This window comes from Dermatophagoides pteronyssinus, unplaced genomic scaffold, assembly GCF_027571235.1.
Source record: "Dermatophagoides pteronyssinus isolate colony J.1.1.1.1 unplaced genomic scaffold, Derpt_VIB-CSIC_2022.12 sq0017, whole genome shotgun sequence".
NCBI classification, from domain to species: domain Eukaryota; kingdom Metazoa; phylum Arthropoda; class Arachnida; order Sarcoptiformes; family Pyroglyphidae; genus Dermatophagoides; species Dermatophagoides pteronyssinus.
In genome coordinates, this window is record NW_027461541.1 from 873663 (window position 1) to 885573 (window position 11911).

Here is an 11911-nt window from a genome sequence, read left to right on the forward strand (position 1 = left end):
ATTGATTATTATTATTATTAAGTGTAAATAGTAAAATATCATCACATTATCATCATTGTTGTTGTTGTTGTTAACACCACTCCACCTTTTCCGGATTGTTTTTTGTTTCAGGAAATTTTTTTTTTGCAAAACAAAAAAAATTAAATTGAATTTTTTGTTTTGTTTGATGCAGCAAACGAAAATCAAAAAAAATCATTTCAATAGAAATCGAAAAATCAAAAAAAAAATTGAAAAAACAAAACAAAAAAACAAAAAAGTGGAGAAGCGAATTGATCGATATTCGATCAATCACAGAAAAGCAAATAGCAAAAACAATCGAAAATCATTTCGTTGAAAGCAAAAAATGAAAGTCAAGAAATCACAACATTTTAATGAAAAATTCTGAAATTTTTTTTTTTTTTTTTTGATTATTATTATTAAACATTTATGGATAGTTTATTTTGTTAACTTTTTTTTTCGTTTCTTAATTAATGATTATGATTATCCGGAATAGGTGTACTACAAATAACATTATCAATATGCCATTTAGGTGTTGGTGGCAGACGTGTTAATAAATTTGTTTTAATTGTACGACGACGATTCTGTAAACGTTGTCCATTACCACCACCATAATGATGAAAAAGAATGAATTTTTTTGTTTTTCGTTTTGTTTTCGGTGTTTGTTGTTGATCCATTTGTTGTTGTTGTTGTTGTTGTTTAACAATATTGTTGTTGTTGTTGTTATTATTATTGATACTATTTCTACGTTTATTGATTGAACAATATTTTCTTGTATAACTATTACGACGATATAATGATGGTCGATATGATGATGATGATGGTTGACGACGATTAATTTGAAAACATTCAAAATCTTCTTCTTCATCATTAAATTCATTTTCAATATTTATCAATGGTTTTTGTTGTTGTTGTTGTTTTTCTGGTTGTTGTTGTTGTTCTTCTGGCTGTTGTTGTTGTTGTTTTAAACAATTTTCTTTATTTGAATCATCAATTGGATTCGATGTTTTTCTAGATTTTCGTATCGATTTTTTTGATTTGATTGATAATCGACTAGGTATTTTTTCCATCGGTGGTGAAGATGAAGAAGGTGAAGAATCCGGATCGCTTTGAACATCATCTAATTGATTATTTGAAATTTTTGTTGTTTGATTATTCGATTCATTAACATGATTATCTTCGATCAATGTTACTGAAATTTTTGAAAAAAACAATCAATCAATCAATCAATCAATCAAAAAAACATTAAACATTCAAACCTGATTGATTAACATCATCATCATCATCAACAATATAACCCATAATACGTATTTCATCATCGGTAATTTTACCCCAAAATACAAAACTATCATTAAAATTATCAGTCATTATAATTGTTTCATCTTCATTTCCATTGCCATTATCATCGACATCGCCATTATCATTAACATTATTATTATGATTATCATTATCGTTAATAATAACATTTTCATCCAATTCAATTACCGATTGATTATCGTTAATGTTTGATTCATTTAAACTAGCCATAATTTGTTAATTTGTTGATTTTTGATTTTTTTTTCGTCAAGATGCACACAAAAAGAGAAAAAAAGCGAGCAAAATGAAACGAAATCAGTTTTCAAGAGATGCTATAGCAAACGCAACAACCATCAGATCTTGACAGATCAAAAGAAAAATTTAACCCTTAATCAAATAATTTTCAACTTTTTTTTTAAAAAAATTGAAATTCCCAAAAAAAAACTTCTTTCTTTTGTTTTTGAAGATTAAGAAAATGAAAATGAAAAATGAAAACAAAAAATGTTCAATGAAAATGAAATTTCCATAATTAAATTAATTAATTAGAAACAGTTCAATCAATCAATCAATCAAATATCTTTAATCAGAATGTCAAACATTTTATCACGAAATCGATAATCCCAATAATCAAAGAGAAATATATTCATTTTGTTGTTGTTGTTGTTGTTTTTGGTTTTTGATGGACGTGATTATTAACTGATTGGATTAATTTTAGAAATTCTGTTGCATCATTTTTTTCTGTTTTTAATTTGATTAATATCGATTTCTTTCTTTTTTTGGTTATTTCAATCGATAAACCCTTTTTTGATTGAATATATAAAGCGAATGTTAAATGATAAACTGTTATTATTATTATTTTTGTTTTTTTGATCACCAACTAACGACAACAAAAATGTCTCAACTTTTGAAATTATCAATATTTTCCTGTATGCTGTTGGTGGTAGCCGCCAATACAAATACAAAAAGACAATTACCATTATCACTTCCACAAATAACAACAGTACCATTACCATTACCAATACAATTACCGATTCCAACACCAGAAATTATACCGGTACCAACACAATTACGTTTACCAATACCATCACCTGTACCAACACCTGTACAAGTACCACTTAAAATTCCATTATCTATACCACAATTTGTTCCAACACCAGTACCATTAAGAATTCGATTACCGATACCAGTTCCAGTACCAATACCAGTACCAGTACCTGTACCAGTTCAATCACCAGTACCAGTTCCAGTTGGTGGTGCTACTGTTGCTGCTGCTGCTTCTCCATTAGGATTAGGTGGATTAGGTTTATTACGTAAAACCAATGAACATTCAAAAGTTTCATCATTGAAACATTAAGAAAAAAAAATGTGATTTTAAAAAAAGCACGCTTCAGGCTTGAGGCATCTGAAACATGGCCAGAAAATCAATCAATCAATCAATCAACCAAGTAATGTTTTAACCCAGAAATTTCAATTTTGAAAAACAAAAAATTTATTATTATCATTCAACAAACAAACAAACAAACAGAAAAACAACAAACTTTTCTTTTAAAAAAAACAGGCTTCTTCTCACTCTTATTTTTTTCACTTTCAAAAACGAAAACAAATTCTCTTTTTTTTTTGTCAAAAAATAAAATAAAATTTTGTTTCAAAAAAAAGTAAACCAAAAATTATCGATTTGATTATGGCAACAAAAAACTTGTAACTAAACGAAACGAAAAGTGTCTCAATCAATCCTGAAAACAAAAATGGATAATAACCATTTTTCCATTTTTGTTTGTTTGTTTGTTTGTTTGTTTACAAAATAACCATTCATATTTGTCGTCGTAGTCGTTGATGATGATCAATATTTATAGTGAAAATTTGTTTTCCCCTCATTTTTCCCCCCATTAAAAAAAATGTATTTTATGAACAGGACCTTTATCTTTACCATTACCGTGTACCATTCATAAAATACGAATAGGAAAACACACACACACACACACAGAAAAAGATGTCCATATCCAATTGATGATCATTATCATTATCATCATCATCATCATCAAGTTCGGTTCATTGTCATTATCATCATCATCATCATCGTTGTTGTTGTTGTTATTTATTTTGTTCCATCACCATTATTTATTTTGATTATTATTGTAAAAAAATCATAATTTTAATGACCTCAAAAATAAAAAAAAAAACATGGTTATAACAATAATGATTATAATGATGGAACCATAAATGATCAACAACGAAAACGAAAACGAAAAAAAATTGAAAATTGGATTGATTTGAAATCGGTCAAAATATAATAATCAATATGATGATGCTATGCGGTTGCTTTTATCCTGATGGGGAGGGGAGAAGGTGGTGGTGGTGGTGGTGGCGGTGGCTTAGAGATACAAACAAACAAACAAACAGGAGAGATGGATTTTTGAATGAATCTTTTCTTTTCTTTTTTGTCAAAAAGTGTTTTTTGAACCTTGAAACTTTGTTGTTGTTGTTGTTTTTTTTCTGTTGTACAAAAAAACAAAAAATTCTATATGGATGTGTTTATAATTTGATTTTTCATTTTCATTTTCAATTCAGAAAAAAAAGTGAATCTTTTCTGATTGATTTGACGATGATGGTGGACAGATAATTTGATTGATTGATTGATTGAATCAATATTGAATTGTGTCACCGAATGATTATCGTAATCATTATGGATAATTTCAATTTTTCGTTTTTTCGTTTGTTATTGTCCATCTTGTTTTATTCTCACTAAAAGATGACGATTATTGATATTATTGGGAAATTTATTTGTGATGCTGAAATATTGTCTGGCAATCGATGGCCAGACAGCAAAAAAACTTTCCAGGATTAATTTTTTTTTCCATGAAAAATTTCAGAAACAAAATTGCAAAAAAAAGAATCATATTTCAATGTTTCAAAAGTAAAACATTTTTGGTCATCAAATGAATGTAAAAACAGGTGTAATTATGATACAATTACAGTGTGACATAAACATGATCATTCTAAGGTGATTAATTAACTAATTAATTAATTAGTGGAGGAAAAAAGCTTTTATTAGCCAGATAAAACAATACAAAAAAATTGGATCCTTTGATTATCCATTTTTGAAACGTAAAACAAAACGAAAAGAAAAGATTGCGCAAACACGAATTTAAAAAAAATGACATGCCAAACAAACAAACAAACGTTAAATACAGAAACAAACCACGATGATGATGATGATGATATAATTGGCAATGTCCAATTGTGTTTGCTGCTGCTGCTGTAACCATAAATCTTATTTGATTTCGTAGAGGAAAAAAATGGTTACGCAAAGAAAAAAAAATAAAAAAGCTAAATCTGTTTGTTTTGTAAATACCGTTTATGTCACACAAGACACATCCAAATAACGATCAAATTTCTTTTCGCAATTTTTTTTCTGGACAGTTTTTTTTGTTGTTGTTGTTCTGTTTCTTTTCGATGGACAGAAAGTGGTTTATATTTTCTTCACATCTTTGAATGTCTTGTATTGGATTTTGATTTGAAATCGAAAAAATCAAAAATCCTTTTTCGATTGTGTCATCATCATCGATTGCTTTTGGTTCGAAACAAACAAACAAACAAAAATCGATTAGAAGGATGTTAAATAATCGTTCTGCAGAAACGAAAAAATCTTTTCGATTTTTTTTTAACACAAAGAATTATGCAATTTTCAATTCGATTCGCGATTTTTTTTGTTGATCGATTAAATCAGAAAAAAGTTTTTTCTCGTTTTTGAAAATTCTGTTTTATTTGACTTTATTCATTCAACTGACTTGACATAGAATTTGTAAAATTTTAAAGTTTTTTTAAAGTTTTTTAAAAATTACATTATAATTATAATTAGGTTTTCATTGATAAATTATTGTTATTGTTGTTGTTATTATTTTTATTATTACTACTAGATGTTGATGTTGATGTTGTTGAACGTTGTTTTGGTGATGTTGATTGAAATACTGATGATGCTGAAACAAGATTTTCAATATATTGTCCTAATACTTGATTTTCGGATTTTAATTTAAGATTTTCTTCTTTAACACTTTCAGCACGTAATGATAAATCTAAGGGAAAAGAAAAAATGGAAATTATAAAAAATGGAAATTATAAAATCAAATTTATAAAATACAAACCATCAAGTGTATTTTGTAATTCTAAAACCTGTTGTATCATACGTTCTTTTTCTTCCATTTCATCCGGATTCAATTCATGATTTATATCTAATGCTAATTAAAATTAATTACAAAAAAATATTAGATTTTCTTTTTTACAAAAAAATATAAAATATTTTTTTAAAATTACAATTTGGTTGTGGTTGATGATTAATACGTATAGTACCACTTGGTGATTCTGGCCTTGCTAAATTTGTTACATCAGAATTTCTTCGTCTTTGGTGTTGTTGTTGCAATTGTTGAATTTTTTCCAATTTTTCTTTACCAGTTATATTTGATAAATTTAATTTTATCATATCCGAATCGGTAACTTCTTCAGTATCATCATCATCGGCTAATGGAATTTCATCACCAATATTATTTTTGTTTGACATTTTTAGTTCGTTTCGTTTTCGTTCGTTTGTTGTTTTTTCAGCAATTAACCAAATACTGATTTCAATTTAACCATGGATATTTTGAATCAAAAATTTTGTTTTTGTTTTTGATTTTTTTCAATGACAAAACTGGCCTTGGCCACGACAACAAATACAAAATACAAAATACAAAAACAAACTCGGCCACTACCACCACCACCACCACTATACCACAAAAGAAGCAAGACACGAATTCGCATGGATTCACATTCATTCATTTTGATCCGCTATCATTAGATGGCAGTAAATGTCATTGATGATTAGGAAAAAATCAAAATCTATAGATCCAATTTCAAATTGAAAATCCAAATTTTTTTTTTTTAAAAAACAAACATTTCATTATTTTAGCTAAGCAATCAACATCACCTAGATGATGTGCACCATATTTTTTTCCGTTTTACCTGATCAAATTGATTTGATCTGAATGATTTGATAAAATGGGCAAAGAGAGACATTCCATGTTTGGTTGACATTTTTTTTCTGATTTTGTTTTTGTTTTTGTTTTTTTTGACAATTTTATGATTAAATCATGTAGAAAATCATCATCATCATCAGTAATTGTGATTGAAAAGCATCGATTCGTAACTAACTAACTAACGAAAACAACAACAGCAAAAATTTTAAATTTTTTAAATAATACTATTTCGACATCAACAACAGCAACAAAAAAATCCAGGAAGAAGAGATTAGGGTCGATATAAGATTATCTGATTTTCGTACCTGTCCGTATGATGAATTTTTGAAAAAATTTAAAAAATTTCCCCCCCCTTGTTTACTATTATCACAACGAATTTATCTAGGACAAAAAATTTTTGAAAATGTCAATGTCAACAACGAACAAACAAACAAACAAGCAAAAATTGTCAAATCAATTTCCTTGATGTCGTCTAGTTAATCATGATTTGAAATCCAAAGAAATTTTTTGTTTCCACTCCACACACACTTGTCGAAATATGTTTAACAGAAAAAAAAAATTTCCGTTGCTGTTACCTGGGAAATTGTTGTTGTTGTTGATGGTTGGATGGTTGGTCATTATCGATTTTTTTTCTTTTGAAAAATTTTTTTCGCTTGAATCACATCCATCATCATGATGAAATGTTGAGAAACAGACGACAGCCGAACAATTTGTTCGCCCATCAATCAATCAATCAATCAAATTTAAAATCGATACGAATCCATCACATTTAAATAGCCATATTGAACAAATGAAAAAAAACCCTTTTTCCCCCATTCCTCCTCCTCTTTCTTCCCCCTCTTTTTTGTATTCGGATGTAATCGTCATCATTTATAAAAATCCACTTCTCTCTCTCTCTCTCTCTCTCTCTCTCTCTCTCTCTCTCTCTCTCTCTCTCTCTCTCTCTGCTTGATTGCTCTCACATTTTGCAAACATTTTTCTCATTTATTCATTTTGAATTTCAAACATCTCTTTCTCTCTCTCTCTCTCTCTCTCTCTCTCTCTCTCCCTTGGCCAGTATTTAACTCTTTCGTTTGAATAAATATTATACTCTCTTTTTTCTCATTCCGAAAAATCCAGTATATTTCATTATTTTTTGTTTCACAAATCTTTTTTTCCCCTATGTAAATTTTTCTACTTCTTCTTTAAAATATCATTGATATCATCATCATCATTTAGTAATTAAAGAGTTATGGTAGTTGTTGATATTGGCTAAACATTAACATGGTTCGATGCTCATTCATTTTGAAGTAAAAACAAACAAACATTGACAACAAGCCAAACCAAACCAAACCAAGCGCAAACATCCTTTTCATCAATCAATCAACCGATAGATCGATCGATCAATCAATCAGATTTTCATAGAAACAACAAATCAAAAAAAAATCCAATCAATTCGATCATGCGCCATCAATCGAATCCATCGAATCAATTTTTATTATCATCATTATTTCAACAAAAGCAAAAATCCATGATTCTTTTCAGTTTTGTTTTGTTTTTTTTAATAAATAACCCTAATCAATAAACATTATTATTGTTGTTGTTGTTGTGAATCCTCATCATTAGAATCTTTCTTAACCCCGGTAAAAAAAAGGTAGGATTTTTTTTAAAAAAAAAAGAAAATTTATAATCCTTTTTTACAGTCTTTGAATGTCAAATTCAAAGATAATAATAATAATTTGTTTTTTTTAACCCAAAAATATTTTTGTTTGATTTGTCTATATTGGAAATGTATGTCAAATTTTTCGGGCCTGTCTGTTTCCTTATGTGTTTTTGTTTGTTTTGCGGCATCTTTTATTTTACCAATCTCTCTCTCTCTCTCTCTCTCTCTCTCTCTCTCTCTCTCTCTCTCTCTCTCTCTCTCTCTCTCTCTCTCTCTCTCTCTCTCTCTCTCTCTCTATTTCTCTCACATTTCTCCCGTACAGAAAAAAAAATCCTTTTTGCATACAAAGTGTTAAATCGAAAAAAAAAAAAAATTTCATCAATTCAATTCAATTCAATTCATTTGGGTTTTTCCTTATTCCTCGTCATTTTTTTTCATTTCAATTCAATCTTTTCATCTCAATTCGTCAAAAAAAAAATCGAATGACAAATTAAGATTAACTTTTATTGATTGATTGATTGATTGATTGATTAGAATCTATAGCCGGAAATGTGAAAGGGGAAGGAGGCTATTTCCACCCTCTCTCTCTCTCTCTCTCTCTCTCTCTCTCTGTACGGCCATTTTCAATGTCATCAAAAAAAACGTCTTCCAGTAATGTTTTCTTTTTTTTTGCTGTTTTGTCCATTCATCCATCAAACACAAACAACAGAATTTTACATCTTTCAAACTGGTCGGTCAGATAAGATCCAACAACAACAACAACAACAAAAAAAAAATATATATTTACTACTTAATTATAGTGACATTAGTAGTTAATAATAGTATAGTAGTAGTAGTTGGTCACTAAACAAAACAAAAAAGATGACAAAAATCAAGTTAGTTAATTTTATTATTATTATTATTATTATTTTACGACGAATGTAGACAAGCAAAAAAAATGTCTTCCAATAAATCTAAATAAACAAAACAAACCAAAAAACAAAACGAAATTCATCTTCATAATAATAATTCAACTTTTTTCACTGTAAATAATAAAATTATTATTCAAAAAAACAAAACAAAACAATGAAGAAACAGCGAAACAGAATGCAAAATTCCATAAAAAACATAATTCAATTTGTACAAAATTTTATCGTTTTTTTCTTTCTTTCGACTAGATTCTTTTTGGTTTTCAAGATTTGCTGTTGTTTTCGTATGGGTGATATACGATGACAGTTTTTATTTTTTTATTTTTGGTGGGGGGAAGTAAGGGGGCAAACAAACTAAAATGTTTCGAATGGTTGTTTCTTCTTCTTGGTGTATAAATAATTCATTCATTCGTTTTTTTTTTCTTGCTTTGTTTCAATTGATTTAATATTCAAGTGTTGTGAATTGCCTTTTGTCTTTTGTTCAATTCAATTTAATAATCAATATTGATTAAGTTGATAGTGACGGTGGTGGTTATTTTAAAGCGAAAAGTTTTTCCTACTCACTTTCCCCACCTCTTCTTCCCCTCCGTTTTATAAACGATTCATTCATTCATCCGTATGAATTGTGGCGATGGTGGTTGTATGATTATTATCCACGAATATGCCCGAAGCTAATTTGAATTCCGGATATTTTTTTGTTCCGGGAAATTTTCTTTGTTTTTACAAGTTTTTTTTATTCGTATTCTAACTGAATTTAGCCAATCAACTGAATCGAAAATGAAACCAGAAACAAAACACAGCAAAACAAAGCATATGGTATTTTTTCAGGAAAAGTTTTTTTTTTGGTAATTCTTTTCTTTTTTGTTTTTCAATTATTCATTAATTAAAATTAATGAATAATTAAAAAAAATTTCCAGAAAGTTTCTGATCAATCAATCAATCAATTTTTTTCGGGAAATTTTTCCAATAATAATAATAATGATGATTAATCTATGGGGAACAAAAAAATGATGAAATTTTGGTTGGTTGGTTGGTTGGTTACCTGTTTTAACCAAAAATAATAATAAACTAATTGCACAATACAGGTGTTGTGATGAAATGAATTTTTTTTTCTGTTTTGTTTGTTTTTCTTGTTTTTCCAATTAAAACAAAAAATTCATTTCATTTTTTTTGTTTTGTTTTTAATTTATTGATTGTACGATGCAATTATCATGATTGCTTTCTCATTGCATGCAAATGGTAAAAACGAAACGAAACGAAAGAGTTTCTATAATAATCAATAGATCATTTCTGTCAAATATATTTCTCTCTCTCAAATTACAAAATCAAATGGTAGTGTTGTGTTCAAATTTTGACATTTTAAAAAACAAACAGTTTTTTTTGTACACAATAACGGTGTTTGTTTGAAAAAAAATCAAAGTTTTAGAACATAGAAATGGAAGGTAAAATTATGATAATATTTTCCTACCATCATCGATAGATGGCGTGGATATGAGTTTACAAAATTTTTATTTTCCATGTTTGTGGGAAATTGTTGTTTTTTTTAATATTTTGATTAACACTTTTTTTTCTCTACCTGTTTTTTAGATTTAAAAAAAAACAAACAAGATTCTCAAAAGAATTTTTCTTTCAAATTTTCATTGTGATTAATAATAATAATGGAATCATTATTGCCTGTGATTGAAACAATGATTGAAACAATCAAACAACCTGATACATCAACCACATCATCAACATCGATACAATCGATTAATAAAGATGAAAAAAATGATGATGATGATGATGATGATGATCCGAATGAATCATCATTCAATAAATCAAATGATGATGATCAACAGGATGAAAATAGCCAAAATAAAAATGATGAAATATCAATCGACAATAATCAACAACAAACTAGTGATTCCTGTCAAACATTAACGACTATTTCAACGACGACAACAACAACAACGACCGATCAACAACAGCAACAACAATATTTATATACAAATCAATCAAATAATAATAATACAAATCAATCAATTTGTAATACAATTATAACACAAACATTATTTAATCCATTAATAACGATTGGTCGTAAAGCAAAAGAAAAATTATTTTATCGTTTATTTCCATCATCATCATCATCATCGATCAATGATAATGATAATAATAATAATAATAATAAAATTAATGAAAATAATCAATTAATAATGTTACAACGATTAACCCTTAGTAACAATAATGGTAATGATGCGGATGTTAATGATCAACAAAATTATTTTAAAACAAAATTATTTAAAAATCGTTTGTTGATGAAAAATAATAATAATAATAATAATAATAATCAATCAAAAACATTGAAATTAGATTCACCAATACCAAGTGCAAGATCACCAAATTTTTTACCATTTTCATCGGAACAACAACAACAACAATCGACTATTTCGACAATGACGATAACTACAATGATTAATGATAATAAAACATTGATAATCAGTAATGATGATGATGATAGTGAAAAAAGTGATAAAAAAATTAATTCATTATCATCATCAATCGGGTCATCTTCTTCTTCATCAACCGAATCATCAACAGCATCAACAATAACATCGATACAATCGATTGAAAAAGAATTGTCAAACGAATCGAATAATATTGATATTTGCGATTCTAAACAACAACAACAATCATCATCAACATCATTTCCATATAATAATAGTAATTCTGCATTATCAATGGTTATTGATTTAACCCTTAATGATGATCCAATAACATTTCAATCATCATTAGTTCCAACAACAACAACAACAACAACAACAACAACAACAACAACAACAACAACAACGGACAATAAATCCATTCAAAATGACCATCTGGAACCAAATGATAATGATAATTCATATCAACAAAAACATTTAGATCGATTAAATCTATTAATCTCATCATCATCATCATCATCATCGATAAAAATAGCAGCATATTTTTGTTCAACAATTTATAAACAACAACAACAAATATCTTTTATCAATGAAATTGATTCCTTTCCGAATTTTCAACGTATATTTTATATCAAGTAG

At 27.7% G+C, this 11911-nt stretch overlaps 4 protein-coding genes across 4 annotated transcripts; 2 read left to right on the forward strand and 2 right to left on the reverse strand.

The window, feature by feature from the left end:
• Positions 1 to 344: 344 nt before the first annotated feature.
• Positions 345 to 1626, reverse strand: LOC113788881 (uncharacterized). Its single transcript, XM_027338341.2, has 2 exons — positions 1257 to 1626; positions 345 to 1189 (listed from the first exon to the last, which is right to left on the reverse strand). Exons 1-2 carry the CDS (start codon positions 1522 to 1524, stop codon positions 468 to 470), a joined length of 990 nt encoding a protein of 329 aa, XP_027194142.2. The 5' UTR covers positions 1525 to 1626; the 3' UTR covers positions 345 to 467.
• A 502-nt stretch (positions 1627 to 2128) lies between these two features.
• LOC113788879 (uncharacterized) lies at positions 2129 to 2831 on the forward strand. The gene has a single exon (XM_027338337.2). It carries the CDS (start codon positions 2186 to 2188, stop codon positions 2645 to 2647), a length of 462 nt encoding a protein of 153 aa, XP_027194138.2. The 5' UTR covers positions 2129 to 2185; the 3' UTR covers positions 2648 to 2831.
• Positions 2832 to 5049: 2218 nt separating this feature from the next.
• On the reverse strand, positions 5050 to 6189 carry LOC113788890 (uncharacterized). Its single transcript, XM_075822420.1, has 3 exons — positions 5605 to 6189; positions 5436 to 5528; positions 5050 to 5366 (listed from the first exon to the last, which is right to left on the reverse strand). The coding sequence occupies exons 1-3, from the start codon at positions 5846 to 5848 to the stop codon at positions 5149 to 5151; spliced, it is 555 nt and encodes a 184-aa protein (XP_075678535.1). The 5' UTR covers positions 5849 to 6189; the 3' UTR covers positions 5050 to 5148.
• A 566-nt stretch (positions 6190 to 6755) lies between these two features.
• On the forward strand, positions 6756 to 11911 carry LOC142645665 (uncharacterized). Its single transcript, XM_075822495.1, has 2 exons — positions 6756 to 7935; positions 10440 to 11911. The coding sequence occupies exon 2, from the start codon at positions 10511 to 10513 to the stop codon at positions 11909 to 11911; it is 1401 nt and encodes a 466-aa protein (XP_075678610.1). The 5' UTR covers positions 6756 to 7935; positions 10440 to 10510.

What these genes read in the sequence shown, in the direction of transcription:
- LOC113788890 (XM_075822420.1), bottom strand. Translation starts at nt 5,848, where the DNA reads ATGTCAAACAAAAATAATATTGGTGATGAAATTCCATTAGCCGATGAT. An exon ending in TCATCAACCACAACCAAATT is followed by an intron (nt 5,529 to 5,604) that starts GTAATTTTAAAA and finishes AATTTTAATTAG; the next exon opens with CATTAGATATAAATCATGAA. An exon ending in ATTACAAAATACACTTGATG is followed by an intron (nt 5,367 to 5,435) that starts GTTTGTATTTTA and finishes CTTTTCCCTTAG; the next exon opens with ATTTATCATTACGTGCTGAA.
- LOC113788881 (XM_027338341.2), bottom strand. Translation starts at nt 1,524, where the DNA reads ATGGCTAGTTTAAATGAATCAAACATTAACGATAATCAATCGGTAATT. An exon ending in TGATGATGTTAATCAATCAG is followed by an intron (nt 1,190 to 1,256) that starts GTTTGAATGTTT and finishes CAAAAATTTCAG; the next exon opens with TAACATTGATCGAAGATAAT.
- LOC142645665 (XM_075822495.1), top strand. Translation starts at nt 10,511, where the DNA reads ATGGAATCATTATTGCCTGTGATTGAAACAATGATTGAAACAATCAAA.
- LOC113788879 (XM_027338337.2), top strand. Translation starts at nt 2,186, where the DNA reads ATGTCTCAACTTTTGAAATTATCAATATTTTCCTGTATGCTGTTGGTG.